This window comes from Coturnix japonica, unplaced genomic scaffold (genome assembly GCF_054131305.1).
Source record: "Coturnix japonica strain WE unplaced genomic scaffold, WE-NBRP24 Scf049, whole genome shotgun sequence".
NCBI lineage: Eukaryota > Metazoa > Chordata > Aves > Galliformes > Phasianidae > Coturnix > Coturnix japonica.
In genome coordinates this window covers 2,050,421-2,071,424 of record NW_028188952.1, presented here as the reverse complement: position 1 = coordinate 2,071,424, position 21,004 = coordinate 2,050,421, and the positions used below count along the sequence as shown (strand labels likewise).

Below are 21,004 nucleotides of genomic sequence, written 5' to 3'. Positions count from 1 at the left end.
GCTTCGGCCAAGATGGCGGCGCCCGGAGCCGTCCCGCTTCCGGCGCTGGGGGCCGCCATGTCGGCGGAGACCGGATGTTGATGCCGGCGAGGAGCCATGGCGGCGGCGCGGCCCGGCGAGCGGCAGCGGCGGGTGCGGGAGCTGAGCGCGGCGCTGCGGGGCCGCCTGGGGCCGTACGAGCGGCTGCTGAGCGCCGTGCAGGCCGCGCTGCTGTGGGAGCGGCCGGGCCGCAGCGCGCTGTGCTGGGCGGCGGCTCACGGGCTGTTCTGGTGAGCGCCGGGACGTGGCTGCGGGGCCGCCGGTGGCTGCGGGGCTGCGGGGGCTGCGCTGGTCGCGCTGGTCGCGCTGCGCCGCCTCAGACCCGGCCGGCTCCTGGGCCTCCCGCCCGCCGGTTCGTGCCGGGCCGTCGCTGCGCTGCTCGGGGCGGTGCCGGCAGCTCCGGCCGTTACGGGCTGCGCGCGGGGCGCTCGGCCGCCTCTCGGGTCGGGGAGTGCGACCTCCCGGCGCGGAGCTTTGAGCGCCGGTCCCGCAGCTCCCGTGGCCGGGACGGCTCGTGGGTTGGGGTACGGGCCGGTAACATCCGGTTGTGCGGCAGCTCACGGCGGGAGCCTGGAAGCGCCGCAGCTGCCCGAGCCTCGTCCCTCTGGGTGTATTGAGCACCTGGTCCTACAGCACAACATTGATCAGCGAAACCAGAACTGGGCGGTGGGACAAGGGCACAAGGTGACCTGCAGGCCGCGAATTCCAGCCCTGCTGCAAGTGAGGAGTGTGCACAGCGCCGTGAGATAAGCTCCTCTCCAGGGCCGTGGGCAGCTGATAAGCAGCCGCTGCTTTTCTCTATCTGTAGCTGTTGGCACGTTTTGCAGCGGGTTCGTGATGTCCCCTTCGCATGTCACAGATCCTGCTGGTCACGTATTTGTTCGTTTCTTTGCCATAGGTTCTTTGCTCTGACTTCTCTTCGATTGGTGTGCCTGGTTGCATTTACTCTTATAGTAGTAGTTTGTCTAGATCAGTGGAAGAGCAAAATTTGGCCTGAAATTGGAGGTAAGTTGCAACGTTTAAGTTATTATCAGAAAATGAAGCATTATCTTCAGATCAGGAGGTGCAGAGTGTGCAGCATTTGGTGCTCAGCAGAATCCAAGACTAGAAGCACGCACAAGATCCTGACCCATACAAATAACAAGAGTTTCTCACACTTGTGCTGGCGTTTGCCTCATATTCTGAGTTCTCCCTTCTGTTTTATTTGGTAGAAACTTGCAGTCTCTTAATGCATAATGAGGAAGTCTCCTTGACTGTAGTGTTTGTAGAACGTCATAGGAGGCAACAAGGAGGCTCTCTTGCAATCTTGTACTGTAACATGTACATGTTTAAAACGTGTTGTAGAGCGAGTCGTATGTTCTGTAACAGTTAATGCCTTTTTTCAGGTGTCTCCCAGCTAATTAAAACTTTACTTGAATCCCCAAAGCTGAGCGTTCTTATAGCAAATTCCTTGCAACTAACATAGTGTCTGTTCTTAATATTTTAGTGGCAAGACCTGACGAATTAGACAATGAGAGGTAGGAAACTAATTGAATTCTCTGCTATTTGGTACTTTGCCATGATGCTGTGTAATAATTGTCTGCATGTGCTTGTAACGTTGGCTTCTTTAAGAGGGGAATGAAAGGAGAGAAGGAAACTGCTTAGTGGAGGGAGAATGGAGCCCTGAACTTTGTCATTCTGCTGTGACAGGTTTTTTACTTGCACAAACCATTACTCTTTGCCTTTACATTGGCATACAGTAATGCTTGCTTGAGCGCTGTAAAATCTCTGCTGCTCTATTCCCTTCCACCCCTAAGTTAGAGGTGCTGTCTTAAAAACAGTTCCTTTTGTATGGGTCTCCAGTAGCAGGAAAACAACTTGTTGTTGTTGTTGTTTTGCTGTTTTTTAGAAATAAATGCATCTTCTGAGCCCAGGTGTGGAATGTCTAAAGAGTCACGTCCCAGGGATTGTTAGTGCATAGTTATGGTCTGACTGCAGTATTAATAGTGGGTGTTCTCTTACTAATAACACCTTCCTATCTCTGGGCACACCCTTCTGCCTGCTTATGCTGCTGAGCCACACTGGATGCTCAACACCTACTTAAATCACTTGAGCTGTTGCCACATGACTTCCTTGTTGGGTGGTTGGTTTTTTCTTTGTTGTTGTTGTTTGTATTTGTAAGAAGCCCAAATACAAAAGGAATTGCTATTCCTAAGTTTCATGTACTTGTGACTAGCAGTTAAGAAACACCAGTAGAACTTAATGAAGATAGTGCCTCTGAAGTAATCAGACACATTTAAGTAAGGCACAAGGCTTACTTAAAACCTTGTTTCTGAATTTTTACCTTTCCTGCAGCTGGGGATATGTCCACCCTCGGCTGCTTGGAGTGCCAGAACTGTGTCACCATTTGGCTGAAGGATGGGTGTCTTGGACCAACTTCTTAAGTAATCTCTTTGTTTTCAAGAGGGAAAGCCCTGGCAAGGTGAGAACTGGTAAACTTTAGTAAATTACTGACTGCTGGCATCCCTTTGTGATGGTTGAATGCTAGGAAGGCTTTGCTTTGTTAAGAGTTAGAACTTTACCTAGAAATCTTCAGAGAGCAAGATGATAAAGAAGTGAGTGATTCCATCACTTAACTTTGGAAACTCACTGTCTCCCATGTGTTCAGTTTTGCCTTCTAGTATGTGGAGTCTTTACATTCCTGGCTGTTCTGGGCCGGTATATCCCTGGACTCCTGCTCTCATACTTGCTCTGTAAGTAGAAGAACCCTGTGCCAAATACAAATCTTAAAATGAAGAGGGGTAGAGATATACAGGATCTGAATGTCTGAGGGAAAGAGCTTTCTGCTCCGAAGGAGAACCTGTGTGAGTGGCTTTAAATTTAAAATAATAGGTTCTGCCTAGAATATGCTGATTACTGACCGGGACTCTAAGGTCTCTGGTTCAGACAGAACATGTTTGAGTGCTTGTTAACTACAGATCTGAGCACTGAAGAGTTGGTTTCTCTATTTTCTTAAGTTAACAGAGGCGATTGCACCCATTCTGACAGCCTTTGCCATGTTACCTTTAGTGCTCAGATCTTCTGATTCTGTATGTATGTGATACTGACTCACAAACTGAACAAGATATTTGCCAAGTAACATCCTGTACAATTTCTAATCAATGTTCCTACTTTTCTCAGTGCTCTTCGTCCTGCTGTGGCCCCTTGCTGTGTACCACAGGTTGGGGCATCGCATGTACATGAAGCTGGAACCAGCTCTGCAGCGGCTGGATTTCAGTGTTCGAGGCTACATGATATCAAAGCAGCGGGAAAAGCAATGTAAGTTACCATAGTGTGTTTCTGACCTTTCAGGTACTGGTGTTTTATAAAGTCCCCATCTTGGAGTGAGTGGGACAGTGCTGCATGTCTCAAATGGCAGCTATTCCAGGGCCCTTGGCAAATACAACTGATTGGCAGGGAAGCAAGGCAGCTCTGCCTCCATGGGAAACTGCCAGCTAGTGAGCACTAGGTGTAAGCTGTTCGTAGTGCTGAACTGTGCCTTTTCTCAGCTGCCAGAACTGTTCGTCCTGTGCTGCAGTACTACTGAGTCCTTCCTCTTTTTTCACTTTAAAGTTGCTGCAAAGCGTGTTCATCTCAGCAACAGATCTGCAGCAGCCCAAGTCATTGCTGTGCTGATGAACAAAGAATGCTGTGTTATGTCCCAGTCTGCCAGTTTTGGGTTTTCTGCATGGTGCAAAGCTGATTTTTTTAATCTTTTTTTAACAGACCTCTGTCCTAGCAGCAATAATAAGCTTTGCCTCTGTTTCTGGCAGTACGTCGCCGATCCATTAATCAGGAGGGTATGGATGATGGGAGTGACAGTGAAGAGGAGCTTGCTGCTTTCTGTCCCAAGGTAATGAAGCGTCTGTGGAACAGAGAAGCTCAGCTAACAAGAACAAGCTGTCTGCATTGTGCAGTCATGCAGTGCACAGCACTGTATCCAGTATGTTGTAGCTGCCTTGTGATGGAAGCTAGACAGACAGTAAAGCATGAAATGAGCCTCAGATATTGGTGTCCCTTGAGGACTGGGCTTAACTGGCAGCCAGTGGATTGCATGTTTTATCTTGAGGCACAGGAATGAGATTTCCAGCATTTGACATTTTCTACTGTATCTCTTGTTTCAAAGCTGGATGACTCTGTGGTTGCCAAGGAACTAACCATCTCTGACTCAGAACACTCAGATGCTGAGGTTTCGTACACTGAAAGTGGGATGTTTAACCTTTCAAGGGGTCAGACTCCACTGACAGAGGGATCAGAAGGTGAGTGGAAATGGGCAGCTTCTCAAAGATATGAAATAGTGAGCAGGCACCAGTGTGATGGGTTGCATGGAAGATGCACATTCCCTTCTATCGTTAAGATCTGGCTGCTTGATCTCTGTCTGGATGGCCAGGATGAGATGAAACTGCTTGTTTTGTTTTTTTTCAGCTCAGCTTCCTTTGCAATTCATGTGGTATTTTAGTACAGGATTATGGTGGTTCTTCAAAGGCTGGCAGGTTCAACTGCCCTGGTGAGGCAGTGGCCCAGCTTTTGCTTGCTGTGCTGTCTGTGCCTGCAGGGTGTTTGGCATGTGCTGTGTATTTAAAGTGTTCATTCTTCTCTTCTAGACCTGGATGGTCACAGTGACCCAGAAGAATCTTTTGCTCGGGATCTCCCTGACTTCCCTTCCATAAACCCAGAAGCAACTGGCCTAGATGATGAAGATGACACCAGCATTGGGATCCCAAGTCTGGCTTACCGCCCACAAGTAACAGAAGATGTGCATCTCCCTTATTACCAGGAAGAAGCTGGTGTACTGCCATCTGTACAGAATCTCACCAACAACATAGCTGGGTTTGTCACCAGGGGGATGATACAACTTGCACTGTCAGGAGCCACTCAGCAGCCAGGCTCCTCACGCAGTGACAATCCCCACAGAGATGCAAAGACTTATCTTAGGACGGCCAGCTTGGACTTGGACACTGATGCAGAAGGAGATGACTTTGAACTTCTGGATCAGTCTGAGCTGAACCAGCTGGATCCTGCTGGCTCACAAGGCCAATAAGCAATCACTTCCCTTCTGGTTTTCTGTTGTGTATCGTGGAGGGGAATCCTGGAAGGAAAAAGCATTGCACAGTTACCTAGGTTGTTTCTTGTGTGAGCATGAGTAATGATACAACCAGTCCCGGCTGAGAAGTCAACTGACCTGTGACTCTGTAGCTTCGCTTGGATTTTTGAAATAAACTGTGTTGGTAATTCAGAGGGAAAAGGCATCGATGTGATTGATCCACAGTCACTCATGCCAGGATGCTGCTTCCTCCAAATTTCCTCACCTACGACAATTAGTCCAGTGTCTGCAGTTCTAGAGACCACTAAATCAGACTGACTTAGCATCACTGGGAGCAATCTTGAAGCCGATCTTCTTGGGGCTGTTATGTGATAATGGGATTGGTTTCCCTTCAAACTTAATGTCTGGGACTTAATGCTGTTCTGTCTTTAAGACAATCATTCCCTGTCCCTAAAACATGCACAGAAATCTAATTCTTCTCTCCCAGCAATATTCAGCTGTGGGTAGAAACAAACACCTTCCTCCTGTTGTGAATGCGATGGTGTACAGCCACAAATGTTTGTGACTTTATTGGCCACTCATCTCCAGTTCAAGCTTTCTAGTGATGCTATTTTGTAAGAAACTTAATGGCAATAAGACATCTACTGTGAAGACTAGAATCCCGCAAAGAACATCCACATGTGGCAGCTGTTCTCATGTTGCTTTCTTAATGGACTAACAAATAGTAAAACCTTCCTGTGTTGTTCCAGAACACGTTCAGCATGGACGGCAGCAATACGACGTTTCCCTGACACTGCCTCCGAGAGAACTACCGGGGAGATTTTCTGGAGGACGGAAGCAGACTGTCCTGTGTGGCCAGTTTTGTTCTGGGCTCCCAGGACAACCTGCTGCTTCCCAGCTTTGTACAGTCGAGAGCAGGAGCCGAATGGAGGACGGCAGCTCGACCACGAGTGACTGAAGAACTGTTTGTTGTGGTCACTGAAACCAGCAACCCACAGGGGAGAGACGTTCTTCAAGCTGGATCGCCCAAACTTTCCAGCCCTTTCTGAGTCATTGAGCTTTTCCCATCGCTTTTTCTAAGCCATAGATACGGATCATTCACCTCTTCAGGGCAGCTCCCATCGTGTGCTTTGCTTTTCCTTTGTTGTGCTCTGAGGCCGTTGGCCGCACACTGCGGGGATGGGCCTCGGGGGTGGTTTATTGCAGCCGTGACCGAGGCTTTATTTTATTCTGCCATAAAATCTTCCTTTGCACCTTTCAAGATCCAGCTCTTGGTGACACAACGGCCGCGATGGGAGCGGAGGGAGGAGCTCATGGAGCTGAGCTGGGGGACACGGGCCGTGCCGAGCTCACGGCTGGGATTAAATCCTTGGTTCATTCGGTTCGTGTTGTGGTAACTGGGTTCAATGGAGCCGCGGGGCGGAAATGGCGGCGTTGGGAACGGCCCGGGAGCAGCGGCTGTGCCCGCGGCCCGGCCCGGATCGTTCCGCCCCGTTTAAAGCCGCCCCGTATCGGGTGAGTTGACGCCGACAGCGGCTGTCGGGGAGCGCCCTGAAACCGGGACGGCCACGGCGGCCACAAAGGGCACCGGAACTGCCCGAGGGCCGCGACCGGAAGCAGGGCGGAACCGGAACAGGAAGCGCCTCTCCTTAGCGGTGCGTCGCGCCGGAAGTGCGTCACGGCATCTGAGCGGGGCGCGGGAAGAAGATGAGCAAAGGGCGGGAGGGACCCGAGGGGAGCGGAGGTGAGCGGGGAACGGAACGGGACGGGACGGGACGGGACGGGACGGGACGGGACGGGACGGGACGGGACGGGGGGGTGGACGGAACGGACAGGAGCCGCTCCTGGGCGGACACGGTGCGAGCGTTGCTGTCCCGCAGGGCCCGGTGCCGTCGTGCTGCGTTACCTGCGGGAGCAGAACCGGCCGTACAGCGCGCAGGATGTGCACGGGAACCTGCAGCGGGAGACCGGGATGGGCAAAGCGGTGAGCGGGGAACGGCCGGGAGACCGAACCACGGAGCGGGGCTCAGTGCGGGAATGGCGGTGTCTGTCGGTGCTCCCGGTGTCGGTGCTCCCGGTGTCGGTGCTGACGTGGCTCCGTCCCGCCGTCCAGGCCGTGCTGAAGGCGCTGGAGCAGTTGGCTCAGCAGGGCCGTGTCCGTGAGAAGCCGTACGGCAAACACAAGATTTACTTCGCCGACCAGGTGAGACCCGGCACCGGCCGCGCCCCCCGCCCCCCCCGGCCCCGCTGAGCCGCCCCCGCCCCCAGGAGCAGCTCCCGGCCGCGGGCGATGCGGAGCTTCGCGCGTTGGACGCCGACATCGCCGCGCGATCCCGGGAGCTGCAGGAGCTGCTGAACAACTGCCGGCAGCTGGAGGCAGGTGAGCGCCCACACGGCACCGACCGCGGGCGGCCGCGGGCACCGCGGGGACCGGCCGAGCCGGTGATCGGCGCCGCCCTCCAGAGCTGAAGGAGCTGAACGGCACCATGACCACGACGGACATGGCCCGGGAGGTTGAAGAGCTGAGGAAGGACTGCAGCAGTTACACAGAGAAACTGGAGAGGATCAAGTCTGCCACCAACCACGTAACGCCAGAGGAAAAAGAGAAGGTGAAGAGCTGGGGGGGGTTGGGGAGTGAGGAACGTAGGAACACACAGCACAGTCTGCATTGAGGCTGCTCAGAGCAACTTGGAATAGCACGAGTTGTCCTTTCCTTGCAAATCTTTGTCCAGTCACTGGGCGCTACCAATCCATCTCCTGGCTTTGAGCTCACAGACACTCAATGCAGTGGCTGCTGGCTGAGTTGTTCTCACTTTGCCTTTCCTTTGACAGGTCTGCAGCGAGCACAAGCTGTACTGCAAGGAGTGGCGGAGGAGGAAGCGGATGGTAATGGTTTCCCCATTGAACGTGGGGTGGGCAGAAGTGTCAGTGGCAAACCCACAGTGACAGTGGAGCGGGCACAGTCTTTTATTTGTTCTTGGGGAAACAAAACAAGCTCTTGCATCCCTGTGCAGGGGTTAATGTGGGAACAGCTGTGTTGGCTCCCTGTATGGGCGGCAGTATCCCACAGCTGTGGCAGAAAGCTCAGCACCAGTCCTGCAAATCTCATCTAACTTCTCTGTCCTGCCAGGCAACCGAGCTGCTCGATGCCATCCTGGAGGGATACCCCAAAAGCAAGAAGCAATTCTTTGTAAGTCCCCCTGCTTCTGCTTGTGTCCCAGGGCAGCTGCGCCTGCTGTGTCAGAGGGCAGCCGTCTGCTACAGGAGCACTTTGTCCTCGTGCAGGAGGAGGTTGGAATAGAAACTGATGAGGAGCACAATGTTACACTCCCAGCAGCTCTGTGAGGTGCAGATGGATCTCATTGCTTTACAGAGAACACATGGTGGTGGATCCAATGCTGAAACTCAGTTGTTGGGTTTTAGGTTTGTTTTCTTCTGTAATTTTTTTCCAGGGCTTGTGCTTGTTGTGCATTTTTATATATTTTGGTTTAAAAATGCTTTGCCCCTGGAAGGGAAGTTCAGAGCAATTGACTCAGCAGCGGACCCTCTCCATTTTGGTTGGGCTTCTTCACTAGGCAGTGACTGGGAGGGTGTAAGAGCACTGGGTTACAGGGATGGTGTGTTGATAAGAACAGGAAGGAAGCACCTCACGGAGGTGAAGGAACGAATTACCATTATGGCCCATATTTCTGTAAACTCCATACATGGAGGGAGCTGCTTCCCACAGTATGTACAGAGTTGTACACAACCCCACGATTCATTAAACACCATCCTTCTGTTCCAGATGTGCTCTGCTGTGGTGTCTTCTGTGTTGAGAGGGTAGCAGGGCTGGCCTTGGATGTGGTCCGTGAGCCACAGCTGCAGTGGGTCCAGCCCTTACCTGATCCCATTAAAGTCTCTAGGCACACAGCACCAGAAATAAAAGCAGAAGAGCCATTAAAACATTCAGCAAAATTTATTTAATCATTTTCCATAATAGAAAAATATGTCACTTTCACATATGAGGTCTGTAAAAATCCGCATCTTCCTCTCAAGGCAAGAGGTTGCATCTAAAGGAAATTAAGCTGTGCCCTGTACGTGTCATCAGCTGTGTGCAACACCACAGGGTCTGACTCCTATTGGGCTTCTATTGTCTTATATCCAAAAGGTCACAGGGTTTGGAAAAACAATTTCATCTAAAAATCAACCCCACCAAAAAACTTCTTCATTTAAGTCAAACAGAAGCAACAGCTTCAACCATCTCCAGCTGCAGCATTCAAAAATCAAGCAACCCGGAGCTGAGAAATTTAGCATTACCTCATCTACAGTGGAAAAACAACATAAAATAAATAGTTGCTACTGTTGGAGTGGTAGCAAGAACATGACTAGAGAACAAGTCCTGCTGTATGTGTCAATGCCATGGAGGGTGATGCTGTCCAATGCCATCATTGTGCTTGGTTTGCTGATTCACACTGACAGCAGCAGCGTGTGGCAAGTGAGACACTGCAAAACTGGCATTGATTACACTTTACAATGATTTCAGTGATCTATAAAATAAAATCAAGGCTGGTTACATGTATATAAATATATATACCCACATAAAATCATGGTGCTAAGGAACAGCAGTGTGAACTCAGAGTAATGCTGTGCTGCAGCTACTGAACTTTCCTGTTCAGTGTGGCCACATCACAACCCAGAAAAAGATAAAGCCAGGCCCAATTCAGCACTCATCAGAACAAGGAGGAAAAGGCTGCAATGAAAGTTCACTCCTTTCCCATTCAGGGGTGTTACTGAAGAGGTCAGCACAGCGAGGCCCCAGGGCACTCCTTCAGCACAGAGCTCGCTTGCTGCTCCATGTAATGAGCATTGCCCTGGCAGTGACATGCTAATAAACCTGCCCTCAGTTCTCCCGGGCCTTCTCCAAAGCAGCTACAGAAATTAAAAGCAGCCTCTTGCTTTTCTAAGAGCTGCTTCAGAGGGAGGTATTGAAAACCTGCAGCTGCAGAAGAACCCTATTCCTGAGCTGCATTAGCACAGCAACAGCTTTTAGCACTCTCCTATTTCTCCCTGCTCCCAGGTTCAATAGGGTTTATATCAGGTGTGAGGTTACAGAGCAGATTCACCTGCTGAGCTGCAGCCCTGAAATCAGTGGCACAGATAAACCCAACTGCAACCACCTGCCTGAGCTAAAGACACTGGCAACTTAAAAGATCTATATTCAATACACACTTATTTCTTTCCCTTCACTAAGTCCTTAGCAGTATTTGGTAACGTTGACTGTGACAGTACCTGTTTGCACAGCTTTGGTTTGGTTTTGTAGTGACAATAAATAATCGAAGAAGCTTTAAGGACCAGCACAAGGGAGATGGTCCAGCCTCTCCTGGCAGCTGTCACCCGGTCGGGAGGTGCTCCAGCGAGGGATGCTCAGTACAGCTGACTCTTCACCTGGTGCAGGACCCCGATGACAATGTCCCGTAGGGTCTGGGGCAGAGAGGAGACACAGTCAGTTGTTCAGGGGAGGAAAAGCCTTTCCCATGCTCAATGCTACAGACAGCACCTGGTGCCACAGATCTCAGCACCTGTATGGGAAACGATCGCCTGTCTGTGTTCTCAGGCTGCAGGGCTCCAGGCAGCCACAGCACAACAAGGACCTGGCCCTGCCCATGCAGCTCATTCTCTTCCCTCCTAACTTCTAAGTGTCTTATGGAACAAAGTGCTGGGGAACAAGCACCCTCTTTGTAAGCTCTGTTTTTCAGTGTCTGAATTTCACTGCCAAGCAGCTGGGAAATGAGAGGAACCCAAGCTCCCATGCCCCAGGTCCAGTGTCAGCCACATTCTGCCTTTCTGAAGGCCCAGGCGAAAGAAAAGCTGCATACAGGCCTACACTCCAGACAGGTGCAGCCATACACAACAGCCTCTGCTCTTATATCAACCCCCCTGTGTCTGCTGTACTCACATGGGGCTTACAGTGCTCCTCAATCCAGCTGAAGACACATGCTGACAGCTCTTGAAAACTCGTGACTGAGATGGAGGCATTAAAGGACTCAAAGAGGGAATCCATAATGCCTTGGAAAACGTTGAATTTCACCTGGTCAGAGACCTGGTCCTTCCCCTCACTCGGGTTGTCCTGGTGAGCTTTTACGATCTGCTCATAGTTCCTGAAACACCAAGTTTGGGGCTCAGTGCTATCGAAGCCTCGTACTGCACAGCAGCTGGGCAACAGCGGGGGCAGAAGCTGCTGCCAGTAACTGGACACTGAAAACAGCTTCAGAACTGGAGGCAATTTGGTACGACCCCAGGTGCCAGACTGCACACAGAGCACTGAGCACATCGGGGGAGCTTTGCAGGGACATGGGGAAAAACAGCAGGAAGAAGGGGGCAGCAACCAAATAACTTCTTACTTACACTTTCATTATCTTCAAGGCCATCACGTCTTTCCTGAGAGTAGAAACTTCCTCTTCTTGCTTCTTCTTTTCCTTGTGCAGGAACTGAATGTAATCAATGGCTGAACACAAAAACACAGAGTAAGCAGCACATGGGGCCCCTCTGACCTCCCTGAGGTCGGTCCCCGAGGCACCATCACACACAATCACCACATTGAGGTGCCTGAGGGTCGGATCGTGCCCTGCTGCCTCCTGCACACACTCACTCTTCTGCAGGATGACGGCCTTGCTCAGCTTCTGGGAGCCGATGGCGAAGTCCTGCTGCTGGCAGGTGGGCACGATGGCCTGCAGGTCGTCGTAGCCTTTCTGCAGGGGCAGAGGGCGCAGATCGGGCACAAACAGCAGCGGTTACACGGACCCACAGCCCAGCTCCCACCACGCGGCCAAAGCGGCTCCAGCCACACGCGGCTCATGGAGCGGATCCAGCACGGGACGAGGGGCTGGAACGCGGCGCGGCGCCCACCGACCTTGATGGCATCGCGCCGCTTCTGCTCCGCCTGCGTGTGCGCCCGGCGCCGCTGGTCCTTGTAGGACTCCTTGTAAAACTCCTGCGGGTAATCGCTGTCCTCGTCGTCTGCGGACACAGCGGCGCTGAGCGCGGGTCGGGACGGACCCCCCGGACGCCGCCGTCCCCGGTTGCCCCGCGCCCGCCCCGCTCCAGCCCGGTGCCCCCGTTCGTACCGGTGTTGGGCACGGACGAGGCGCTGGTGGATCCGATGCTGTTGGCGCGGGACACGACGCTGCCCTTCCTGTCCGTACCGAGCGCTGCGGGACAGCGGGAGCCGCTCAGCGGAGCCGCCCCATCCGCCACCCGCCATCGAACCGCCCCCCCCGGCACCTACCGGGCTCCGGGACACTGTCCCCGTACGCGGCGTCCACCTGCGGGCGGAGGGCGGCGGTCACGGGGCGGATGGTGGCGCTCCGGGCCTCGGCCCCACGGTCCGACCGCCGCCCCCGCCCCGACCCTTCGCCCCCCGCCCCGTTACCTTCCCCCACGCTTCCTCCGCCGCGGCACCGGGCGGCTCCGCCATCTTCCCCCGCCCCGGTCACGTGGGAGCCGCGGGGGACGCCGGGAAGCGCCGCCCTCCCGACCGCGAGGGGGCGCCACGTGGGAACAACGGGAATAACGGGACCAACGGGACACAAACAGCACGGACACCGGGAAACTGCGACCGCCCTTTAACCGCCGCTCGGCTGCGGGATCACGGCGCGGAACCGGCAGCGCCCGCCGTGCCGAGCACGGGCCGTACCCGCCCGGTCGGGGCCGCGGCGCTTCCGGTCCGTCCCGGCGCGTTGTGCGGCTCCGCGGCTCCGTTCGCTCCCGGTCCCGGTCCCGGCTCCTCTCGGTCCCGTTGCGGTTCAGCTGCACGTTGCGGTGGCCGCGCGGTGGATGCGGCGCTGCAGCAGCTCCCACGCCTTCTGCACCTGACAACGGGCACCGTCAGCAGCTTCGTGCGGGGCTCGGCGCCGTTACAGCGGCCCGTTACAGCGGCCCGTTCTCACCTGTTTGTGGGTGACGTCGGGCTCCCACGCGGTGCTCAGCACAACATGCGCCTCCCGCACCCGCTGCCCGTCGCTCATCTGACTCCGCAGCCGGTCACGCGCCGCCTCCTCGCTCAGCCCGTCCCGGCTCACGATGCGTTTCAGCGCCTGCGGGACCAGCACGGGACGGGGGGGGCACGGGGGGTCACGGGGGTCACGGGGATCACGGGGCTCAGGGGTGGTTGGAGGTGGCCGGGGGGAGTCACCCACCTCGTCCTCGGGGATGACGGCCGCCCACACCTCGTGCACCATCTCCTGCCATCCGGCCTCCAGCAGCACGGCGGCATCCAGCACCACCACGGCTTTTCCTGCGGAACGAGGCCGTTCCTGGTCACCGGGCGGACACAGGCAGCGCCGGCAGCGCCCACTACAATCAGAGCCACCCGGTACCTTGAGCTCCTGCCTCCCTGATCTGCTCCCTGACCATCCGCGCGATCTCCGGCCACACAATGTCTGTGAGGCTCTTCAGCCGCTCCTGGAAAGGAACCACAGCAGAGTCAGGGTCCTCCCAGAGGTTGGGACACGAGGGGGCCACAGCTGGAGGAGCAACAGCAGCTGCTGCCTGGATGTGGATCCTGCACGGCTGCTGATTTACTGTGTGCTGCTGCACAGGGACGTGGCATCAGCTCAAAGGGCTGGAAATCAAAGTGCCAGCACAGAGTTCTCTGCTCATGAGGTTAAATATTGACATTCCCTGTGCTGCTCGTACCTGGTTTCCAAACACTTTTGCCCCGAGGATCTTCCTGTTGATCGTCCCATCTTTGTTCAAGATTTCTGCAAGACAGAGGGAGGTGATTTGGGAGCAGAAAGAATCCAACTCACCTGCACAGCGTGTCCCAGCACAGCGCCGGTGCCGCAGCACACCCAGCCCCACCTGCCCCAAACGCAGCCACCACTTGCCCGTGGGCCGGGCTGCCGGGCAGGTACACAGCGTGGCCCAGTGCATCAGCATCGATGATGAACGCTCCCATCTGCCCCAGGCGGCGGGCGATCGAGGTCTTCCCGCTCCCGCTGCCCCCGGTCAGACCGATGATGTAGGGGCGGGGGGGCAGCGTGGGGCTGTCCTGGGGAAGGAAGGGTCAGACGGGCGGTGGTCCCGCAGCTCCCAGCCCCCGGCAGCTCCCCCTACCCGTGGGGGCCGCAGCAACGTGCCGAGCAGCCGCTGTCGCAGGCTGGAGGAGCTGATCTTCTCCTCCTCACTGAGGCTGTGTTGGGGATCCTCCATCAGCTCGATCTCAAAGAGCTCCAGTGCGGCGAGGCCCTGCCGGGAGGGGACACCACTGAGCCCCCCAGACGTAACCACGGGGCCCAGAGGTCTCAGCTCCTCCAGTTACGTTCTCGATCCTCTTCTTGTTCACGGCCTCCCCTCCCTTGCGTGTCTCCTCGCTGACCACAATGCAGCGCAGCTCCGGGTCGGTGATTGCGGGGCCGTAGGGGTCGCCCAGAGGCACGATGTCGTACAGCACCGAGGGCTGCACATCTGCCAGGAACTCCCGCAGTTTGGCCGCCCGCAGCTCGTAGGGCTCGATCAGCTCCCGCAGGACTTTGTCTGCAGCAGCACCGCGACGGAACAGTGAGAGCAGCAGAGCAAACGGTTCCATGGTAGGAACCCTCCAGCAGTGTCCCACCACCATCCTGCCCACAGGGCCCTGGACTGTGCAGGACAGCAGCTGCAGGGCCTGGGCTGTCCCTGTGATCAGTGCCCGCCACCGGTGCTGACCCACATCCCTCCTGCCAGCAGCCCCCGAGCGCTCTGAGCTACCCGGACACTGTCCCATACCCCGGCCCAGGGGCGGCCCCGTCCCGTTCCCCGCTCCCCCCCGGCCCCGCTTCCCGCAGCACTCACGGCGCAGCAGTTCCCCGTCGGCCACCCCGACCAGCAGCCGTTGCCGTGCCAGCAGGCAGCAGGCGCTGAGCAGCAGCCGGTGGGCGCCGTGCAGCCGATCGAAGGTGCCGCCGACCACCACGTCGGAGTAGACGGGCAGCTCCGCGCCGGGGCCGTCGTGCGGCGCCTCGGGTCCGTCCGAGCCGCTGAGCAGCACCGCGGGCAGCTCGGCCGGGCAGCCGTAGGCGGCGGCGGCCAATTCCCGCAGCGCCACCCGGACCGGCCCCGCGTCGCCGGCTCCGCCGTCCGCGAGCAGCACGCGGGGCGGCCGCGCCAGCCGGTGTCCGTGGCCCAGCAGCACCCGCACGTCCAGCTCCCGGTGCGACGCCGCCGCCGCGTAGAGCGCGGACAGAGCGCGGAGCAGAGCGGGGGCGCGCGGGGGGGCGGCGGGGCGCGGCGCGGGGCCGTCCAGGCGCAGCCCCGGCTGCAGGTGCACGTAGAGCGGCCCCGTCACCAGCCCCGCCGCCTCCGCCAGCGCCGCCGCCGCCCGACGCGGCAACGAGCCCAGCGGGGCCGTCAGCACCAACAGCCCCGACGGGAACGGCGCCATCGCCCCGCCGGAAGATCGCACCGACCCCGGACGCGTCACGGTCCCGCCCCCCGCCCCGCCCCCGCCGCGCCGGGCTCCGCGGCCTGGAGCTGCGCGGCAACGTGGGGGCTGCGGGGGGGGGGGGGGAAGGATCGCGGGGCGCCGCGACCGGTAGCGCCCGTTCAACAGCTCCGATACTATCGCCCCCCCCCCCAGCTCCGGTGCCGCCCCCCCGTGCACAATCCCCCGTCCCTCACAAAGAGGCCGAACCGGAGCCGCGGACACGGGGTTTTATTGCCGGGCCGTCCCGGGGCCGCGCTCACGGCTGCTCCTCGGCGGCTTCACCGGGGCCGAAGACGAAGTCGTGCATGGCCCGCACGTAGTCGGTGCCGTCGGGTCCGCCGGGTCTCAGCCGCGACAGCGGGGCCGGGATCCGCGCGGCGACGCAGCGCAGGGGCGGTACCGGGGCGGCGATGGCGTCCACGAACACCTGCAGCGGCACCGCTCAGCGCTCAGCGCCCGCCCCGCAGCCCCGCAGCCCCGCAGCCCCGCCGACCTGCAGCACTTCGTCCACCCGCTGTGCGCTGTGCGGGAGCAGCCGCGCGAGGTGCCGCAGGTACCGCCGGTACAACCGCTGCGTCTCGGCGTCCAGCGCCCGCAGCTCGGGCCCGTCCGGGTCGGCGCGTCGCGCGTTGTCCATGAAGTCGGTTCGCACGGGGCCGCACTCCACCAGCGTCACGCTGCGGGAAAGCGGCCCCCGCTGCGCTCACGCCCCATCGCGGGCCCCGCACCTCACCCCACATCGCACCCCACGGCGCTCACTGGACGTTGAAGGGCTGCAGAACGATGGCCAGGCTCTCGCACAGCCCCTCCAGCGCGAACTTGCTGGCGCAGTACACGGCGTTGAAGGGCAGCCCTGGGGCAGAGCAGCGTTTGAAGCCGCGTCTCTCCCCACCTTGCAGCCCACCTTGCAGCCCCCGCCCACCTTGCAGCCCCCCGACGCTGCTGGACACGAGGATGCGCCCGGCCCGACGGCGCTTCATGGCGGGCAGGAAGGCCTGAATGGTGCGTGCGGTGCCGAAGACGTTCACGTCGAACACCGCTCTCATGGCCTGATCCGAGCACATCTCCAGGGGCGCCATCAGACCCACCCCCGCGTTGCACACTGTGGGGCACGGTGCTGGTCAGCGGGTGTCGGTACCCCCAGCGCCGTTTGGATGCGGGGACGTGAGAACCCAACCCCGCTCCTTCGCTCCGTGCCCCGGCACACCCACCCGCCCCCATAATGGCCCCATTCCCAGCCGTGCCCTGCAGGTGCCGTCGGGTGGGGGTGGCCGTACCCAGCACATCCAGGTGCTGCCCCTGCAGGCAGCGCACGGCGGCAGCCAGTGAGTGCGGGTCGGTGACGTCCAGCTGCAGCAGCTCCAGCGTGTCGGGGCTGCGCCCCCCCAGGCGCTGCAGCAGCCGCTCGCCCTTGGCCAGGTCCCGCATAGTGGCGAACACTGTGGACAGAGCGTGGCCGTGCTGCACCTACAGCGCTGGGACCCCCACCCACAGCGTCACCCCTTTACCTTTAAACCTGCGGGCAGCGTCGGCCGCCAACCGCGCGGCCAGCCCCAGCCCGATGCCCGAGGAGCAGCCGGTGATCAGCACCCTGGTCTTCTCCACGGGCACCGCGGTTCTCTCCATGGCGGTCGGTGCTGGACTCGGGGCCGGGTGGTTTTTAAAGGCTGGGCTCTGTCCCACCCACCCACCGTGTTGTGTCTGCCCGCTTATCTCAAGGCCCTCCACCTGCAGCTGAGTTGATAAGAACCTCACGCTGCTGCCACAATCCCCCCAGCCCTGCACCAGCCCGGGACGGCCCCGAGCTGCCCCACAACCCGCGGTGCTTTTTCCCTGTGCACCACGTTCCCACTTTGTGGGTCATGAGTTGCTCCCGTCAGCTCATTAGAAACAAGCTGTGCTGGAAAGACACACACAGAGCAGCCCAACGGCACCGAGCAGCCAGGGCTTTAATGGCCCCTTGTGCTGGGAAGAAAAGGCAGAGAAAACCCCGCCATGGGGAGCCTGGCAGAGCTTCGTTCGGTACAAAGGCACTGTGTGTGTTGGGGCTGCCCCTGAAGCACCACGGTCCTCCCAAGGCTGCCCCAGGGTCCCATATTTCGCCGCTCCAGCCCCTGCCCGGGTACTGCCCAGCTTCCAATGGGGCAGCAGAGCCCAGCTCCTGCACCTCCACGCTCTGTGGGCAGCCCAGCTCAGGGCAGGCCGGGTGCTGGCAGGACCAAGCAGGTCTCCGGGCTGCAGCAGCCCCTGGGGTGATTCCCACCCTCTGTGATGCCGTCAGTTCCTGCTGCTGCTCAGCGCCTTCATTCTGGTGTCGCAGGGATGCAGCACTCAGGCGTGGAGCTGGGGGGGCTCTGAGCAGCACAACCCGCATCACGGGGGCCCATCCCGGCCGTGCTGTGCGGCACCGGGGTGGTACTTGAGGAAGATCTTCCTGGCAATCTCCAGCGTGTCGCCCACGGGCGTCGCAGGGTAACGCTTCTCATTGTAGACGAAGCCCCTCTCCACTTGGAAGACGGCCTGGTTGAACTGCTCCTGGTGGAAGGGGCTGCCCGTGTTCAGACACTCCACCAGCAGCGAGACGAAAAGGCTCCAGCGCACCCCGTAATAATCCAGCACCAGCCCCGACAGCTGCTTGTTGGCGTAGTCCAGGATGTTCCCGCTGGGTCCCCACAGCGTCACCTGGTTGCGGGCGTTCAGCTCGTACTGCTCGGCCTCGCGCTCGCTGGTGGCTCTGCTGCGGGCGTCCTGCAGCACTCGGCCCAGCAGGAAGAGGCGCTGGGAGCCCAGCAGCGCGTCCAGCTCCGGCAGCAGGTCGTACAGCAACACGCCGCCGGCCGCCAGCAGCTCGGGCAGCGCGCGGCGCTGGAAGGAGTCGCGGATGCGCTGGTAGAAATCACCCACCAGCTGCTGCAGCGCCTGCCGCGTCACGTCGGCCACGTCGTAGCGGAAGGCCGGGCTGGAGCCCAGCGCGGGGCCGGCGCTCAGCAGCAGCCTCCAGGCCTCGTAGACGTCGCTGGCGTTGTACCAGAGCTGCGTGTCCATGTGCAGGGATGGGCGGCGCACCAAGGGGCTGCGGTTGTGGTTGACGCAGGTGCCGGTGCAGTTGTAGACGCTGCGCAGCAGCAGCTGCCACGCGGCGCTGGCAGCGGCGTTGGGGGCCCCGTAGCGGCGCTGTGCGTAGCGGGACACCCACAGCGGGAGGTCCAGGGGCTCGTGGCTCCAGCCCAGCTCGTTCATCAGCTCGTACACCACGTCGTTCTGCTCGATGCCCTCGGGCACCAGCCCCGTGCCCACCATGGTGGAGTTGGGGAAGCGCTGCGCCACAAAAGGGCCGCGATTGATGGCCTCCACTGCGCCAAAGAGGCCGTGGTTGCCGCCGAAGTTGTGCAGCATGCACCAGATGAAGGGCTGCCCGTAGAAGGACTCGGTCCACTCATAGACGGGTTTGGACTCGGCAAAGAGATCGAGGACGATCATGCGGCCCAGCGGCACCGCACGCAGAACCGCCTGCACCTGCGGGGGCTGCCAGAAGGTCGGCTGGTGCTGGAAGAGCCACCCCTGCATCAGCCACCGCGCGTCGGGATCCGCTGTGGGCAGAGGGCAAAGTGAGCACAGCGGGCACGGCCCCAGCACAGCTCAGTGGGGATGCGGGGCCTCAATCGAGCACAGAGCGGCCCCACAGCGACCCACCTCCCGTCATGGCCCTGAAGACGGCGCTGCTGATGCCCGCCAGGTAAGCGGGGTCGGAGGACGGCGGGCTCATCTCGTTGAAGGTGTCGGCGCTGTAGATGTGGTCGGTGCCAAACTCCTTGATCAGCTCCTTCAGGAAGAGCGTCCCGATCACCTGGAACATGGGCTCCTCGGGGGACAGCAGGTAGGAACAGGACAGAGTGCAGTCAAAGTGGCTCCAGTTCCCCAGGCGGGTGGCGTTGATGCGCGGGAAGACCCTGAGTGGAGACAGGGATGGAAATGGGGATGGAGGTGGGATGGGGATGGGGATGGAGATGGGGATGGAGATGGGGATGGGCAGAGGGACGAGGCCAGGGGCCACGTGGGAGGAATATGGGCAGGGCACTGAACAGCGCGGAGCTGCGACTCGGAGCAGCCGCCCACAGCGGCTCTTACCGCAGGATCCCCGGCGGCACGTGGCCGGTGAAGGCCGGCAGCACCGTCAGCATCCCCAGCGACCGCATCCGCTCCACGATCCTGTACTGAGGGCACAGAGCAGGGGGGGATCCCGCGTCCCGCACCGGCCGGCAGAGCCCAGGGCAGGATCCCCCCGGGGCAGGACGATCCCCCCGGTACCTGCAGGTAAAGCTGCTGGAGGTGCCACGCACGTGGCAGCGGCCCGGCCCAGCCGTGCAGGTTCCCCATCCGGTTCCACGCCAGGAACGCGGGTCCCGTGAAATGGGCGTCGATCTCGCTCTGGTTCAGCCCCATGGCTCGGTACACCTGCACGGCTCCGGGTCAGCCCCGCTGCGGTTCGGCCCGTCCCGTCCCGTCCCCCCGCACCCACCCGCTGCCAAATCGCCTCCTGCCCCGCGAACGCGGGCGCCACGTTGATGCCGCTCAGCGCCATCCAGTCGATCTCTCGCTCCCATCGCTCCCAGCCCCACCACGGGAACGAGTAACTGTGCGCACACACGTTCTGGTAGAACCGGAACCTGGGGGGGCGGATCCGTGAGCGCTTCGTGCTGCAACGACGGGACCGAGACGGGGGGAACAGACCGAGAACCGGGAGGGGCCGGAGCCGCACGGAGCCCACGATCCTCCCGGTTCCGGCTCCGGTCCCGGTACCTGTTGGGGGTCGTGACGCGGATCTCGGTGTGTATCCGCGGCAGCGGGTCGGGCAGGTTGAGCTGCAGCGCGGACCAGGACACGTGGCAGCCGCACGAATCGCGCAGGTACCGGTACAGCCCCGCGGCCGCCGCGACGCCGCTGGAGCCCGTGACCGACACGGACACGGCGCCGCCGGGCGGGGAGCGCAGCCGGTACGTGTCGGGTCCGCCCGGGGACAGCGCCGAATCCACGAACAGCGACACGGCGGCGGCCCGGGAGCCCAACAGCCGCCGCGACAGCGCCCGAACCGCCGCCTCCTGCCGAGCGTCACCCGCCGGGACCCGCAGCTCCGCGGGAAGCGCCGCCAGAACCGACACCGGCAGAACCGGCACCAGAACCGGCACCAGAACCGACAACAGCACCGACACCGGCAGCGCCGCCATCGCCGCCGCCCGCAGCCACACCGCCATGGCCGCGTCGGGCCGCGCCCAGCTCCGCCAATCAGCGCCGCCGTAGGAGGGAGCGGGGCCAAAGGGAGCCAATCAGCGACGAGGGGCGGGACGGAGCGACTGGGCGGGGCAGGGAGGGGGCGGGGCCACGGGAGCGGGGCGCGATGAAATTCCCACAGCGGCCGGAAGGGGGCGATGCAGGAACGGGGGAACGGCGGGAACCGGGACGGG

At 59.5% G+C, this 21,004-nt stretch overlaps 6 protein-coding genes across 25 annotated transcripts; 2 read left to right on the top strand and 4 right to left on the bottom strand.

The window, feature by feature from the left end:
• The first annotated feature begins 65 nt into the window (after positions 1-65).
• Positions 66-6,362, top strand: RETREG3 (reticulophagy regulator family member 3). 4 transcript variants are annotated; one of them, XR_014940806.1, is made up of 9 exons: positions 66-269; positions 938-1,044; positions 1,526-1,556; positions 2,374-2,500; positions 2,687-2,771; positions 3,199-3,336; positions 3,784-3,910; positions 4,184-4,316; positions 4,662-6,362. XR_014940806.1 is itself a non-coding variant. In XM_015886035.3 (9 exons), exons 1-9 carry the CDS (start codon positions 97-99, stop codon positions 5,096-5,098), a joined length of 1,311 nt encoding a protein of 436 aa, XP_015741521.2. In that variant the 5' UTR covers positions 66-96; the 3' UTR covers positions 5,099-6,362. The 4 variants fall into 4 exon arrangements, 3 of the variants coding, with proteins under 3 accessions (XP_015741521.2, XP_085388622.1, XP_085388623.1); XM_015886035.3 differs by having other exon boundaries at positions 3,831-3,910; XM_085532496.1 differs by lacking the exon at positions 1,526-1,556 and having other exon boundaries at positions 66-132; positions 3,831-3,910.
• Positions 6,363-6,782: 420 nt separating this feature from the next.
• PSMC3IP (PSMC3 interacting protein) lies at positions 6,783-8,886 on the top strand. Of its 4 annotated transcripts, none has more exons than XM_015886043.2 (8): positions 6,783-6,845; positions 6,982-7,085; positions 7,215-7,304; positions 7,370-7,481; positions 7,565-7,710; positions 7,934-7,987; positions 8,232-8,291; positions 8,387-8,886. In XM_015886043.2, exons 1-8 carry the CDS (start codon positions 6,809-6,811, stop codon positions 8,444-8,446), a joined length of 663 nt encoding a protein of 220 aa, XP_015741529.2. In that variant the 5' UTR covers positions 6,783-6,808; the 3' UTR covers positions 8,447-8,886. The 4 variants fall into 4 exon arrangements, with proteins under 4 accessions (XP_015741529.2, XP_015741530.2, XP_085388632.1 ...); XM_015886044.3 differs by having other exon boundaries at positions 7,934-8,013; XM_085532506.1 differs by having other exon boundaries at positions 8,232-8,886.
• Positions 8,887-9,037: 151 nt separating this feature from the next.
• Positions 9,038-12,573, bottom strand: MLX (MAX dimerization protein MLX). Its single transcript, XM_015886040.2, has 8 exons — positions 12,510-12,573; positions 12,366-12,402; positions 12,205-12,288; positions 11,991-12,097; positions 11,730-11,829; positions 11,486-11,585; positions 11,037-11,238; positions 9,038-10,561 (listed from the first exon to the last, which is right to left on the bottom strand). The coding sequence occupies exons 1-8, from the start codon at positions 12,552-12,554 to the stop codon at positions 10,505-10,507; spliced, it is 732 nt and encodes a 243-aa protein (XP_015741526.2). The 5' UTR covers positions 12,555-12,573; the 3' UTR covers positions 9,038-10,504.
• A 114-nt stretch (positions 12,574-12,687) lies between these two features.
• Positions 12,688-15,541, bottom strand: COASY (Coenzyme A synthase). 8 transcript variants are annotated; one of them, XR_014940798.1, is made up of 9 exons: positions 14,912-15,541; positions 14,400-14,614; positions 14,195-14,326; positions 13,940-14,124; positions 13,775-13,839; positions 13,456-13,540; positions 13,276-13,373; positions 13,027-13,173; positions 12,688-12,948 (listed from the first exon to the last, which is right to left on the bottom strand). XR_014940798.1 is itself a non-coding variant. In XM_085532438.1 (9 exons), exons 1-9 carry the CDS (start codon positions 15,498-15,500, stop codon positions 12,726-12,728), a joined length of 1,896 nt encoding a protein of 631 aa, XP_085388564.1. In that variant the 5' UTR covers positions 15,501-15,540; the 3' UTR covers positions 12,688-12,725. The 8 variants fall into 8 exon arrangements, 6 of the variants coding, with proteins under 6 accessions (XP_085388564.1, XP_085388565.1, XP_085388566.1 ...); XR_014940799.1 differs by having other exon boundaries at positions 12,688-12,942; XM_085532438.1 differs by having other exon boundaries at positions 12,688-12,971; positions 13,456-13,669; positions 13,940-14,129; positions 14,912-15,540.
• Positions 15,542-15,754: 213 nt separating this feature from the next.
• Positions 15,755-17,178, bottom strand: HSD17B1 (hydroxysteroid 17-beta dehydrogenase 1). Of its 7 annotated transcripts, none has more exons than XM_085532395.1 (6): positions 17,051-17,178; positions 16,754-16,981; positions 16,465-16,644; positions 16,302-16,395; positions 16,036-16,219; positions 15,755-15,969 (listed from the first exon to the last, which is right to left on the bottom strand). In XM_085532395.1, exons 1-6 carry the CDS (start codon positions 17,166-17,168, stop codon positions 15,799-15,801), a joined length of 975 nt encoding a protein of 324 aa, XP_085388521.1. In that variant the 5' UTR covers positions 17,169-17,178; the 3' UTR covers positions 15,755-15,798. The 7 variants fall into 7 exon arrangements, with proteins under 7 accessions (XP_085388521.1, XP_085388522.1, XP_015741202.2 ...); XM_085532396.1 differs by having other exon boundaries at positions 16,112-16,219; XM_015885716.2 differs by having other exon boundaries at positions 16,820-16,981.
• A 296-nt stretch (positions 17,179-17,474) lies between these two features.
• On the bottom strand, positions 17,475-20,810 carry NAGLU (N-acetyl-alpha-glucosaminidase). Its single transcript, XM_015885712.3, has 6 exons — positions 20,343-20,810; positions 20,062-20,209; positions 19,851-19,997; positions 19,671-19,756; positions 19,236-19,492; positions 17,475-19,132 (listed from the first exon to the last, which is right to left on the bottom strand). The coding sequence occupies exons 1-6, from the start codon at positions 20,792-20,794 to the stop codon at positions 17,916-17,918; spliced, it is 2,307 nt and encodes a 768-aa protein (XP_015741198.2). The 5' UTR covers positions 20,795-20,810; the 3' UTR covers positions 17,475-17,915.
• Between the last annotated feature and the right edge of the window lie 194 nt (positions 20,811-21,004).

Bases quoted from the DNA above. Each gene is read 5' to 3' on its own strand.
- RETREG3 (XM_015886035.3), top strand. From the start codon at position 97: ATGGCGGCGGCGCGGCCCGGCGAGCGGCAGCGGCGGGTGCGGGAGCTG. The intron at 270-937 runs GTGAGCGCCGGG...TCTTTGCCATAG, and splicing joins GCGGCTCACGGGCTGTTCTG to GTTCTTTGCTCTGACTTCTC. The intron at 1,557-2,373 runs GTAGGAAACTAA...CCTTTCCTGCAG, and splicing joins GACGAATTAGACAATGAGAG to CTGGGGATATGTCCACCCTC.
- PSMC3IP (XM_085532506.1), top strand. From the start codon at position 6,809: ATGAGCAAAGGGCGGGAGGGACCCGAGGGGAGCGGAG. The intron at 7,305-7,369 runs GTGAGACCCGGC...CCCCGCCCCCAG, and splicing joins AGATTTACTTCGCCGACCAG to GAGCAGCTCCCGGCCGCGGG. The intron at 7,988-8,231 runs GTAATGGTTTCC...CTGTCCTGCCAG, and splicing joins GGCGGAGGAGGAAGCGGATG to GCAACCGAGCTGCTCGATGC.
- MLX (XM_015886040.2), bottom strand. From the start codon at position 12,554: ATGGCGGAGCCGCCCGGTGCCGCGGCGGAGGAAGCGTGGGGGAAG. The intron at 12,098-12,204 runs GTACGAACGGGG...CTGTGTCCGCAG, and splicing joins CTCGTCCGTGCCCAACACCG to ACGACGAGGACAGCGATTAC. The intron at 10,562-11,036 runs GTGAGTACAGCA...TCTCTGCCCCAG, and splicing joins AGGAGCACTGTAAGCCCCAT to ACCCTACGGGACATTGTCAT.
- COASY (XM_085532438.1), bottom strand. From the start codon at position 15,500: ATGGCGCCGTTCCCGTCGGGGCTGTTGGTGCTGACGGCCCCGCTGGGC. The intron at 14,615-14,911 runs GTGAGTGCTGCG...GTGCTGCTGCAG, and splicing joins CGACGGGGAACTGCTGCGCC to ACAAAGTCCTGCGGGAGCTG. The intron at 13,670-13,774 runs GTACGAGCAGCA...GTCCCTGTGCAG, and splicing joins CAAAAGTGTTTGGAAACCAG to CAGCACACAGTAAATCAGCA.
- HSD17B1 (XM_085532395.1), bottom strand. From the start codon at position 17,168: ATGGAGAGAACCGCGGTGCCCGTGGAGAAGACCAGGGTGCTGATCACC. The intron at 16,645-16,753 runs GTGGGTGTGCCG...CGTGCCCCACAG, and splicing joins TGGGGCCATTATGGGGGCGG to TGTGCAACGCGGGGGTGGGT. The intron at 16,396-16,464 runs GTGGGCGGGGGC...GCTCTGCCCCAG, and splicing joins CAGCGTCGGGGGGCTGCAAG to GGCTGCCCTTCAACGCCGTG.
- NAGLU (XM_015885712.3), bottom strand. From the start codon at position 20,794: ATGGCGGTGTGGCTGCGGGCGGCGGCGATGGCGGCGCTGCCGGTGTCG. The intron at 19,998-20,061 runs GTGGGTGCGGGG...GGAGCCGTGCAG, and splicing joins AGGAGGCGATTTGGCAGCGG to GTGTACCGAGCCATGGGGCT. The intron at 19,493-19,670 runs GTAAGAGCCGCT...GTCTCCACTCAG, and splicing joins GTGCCGCCGGGGATCCTGCG to GGTCTTCCCGCGCATCAACG.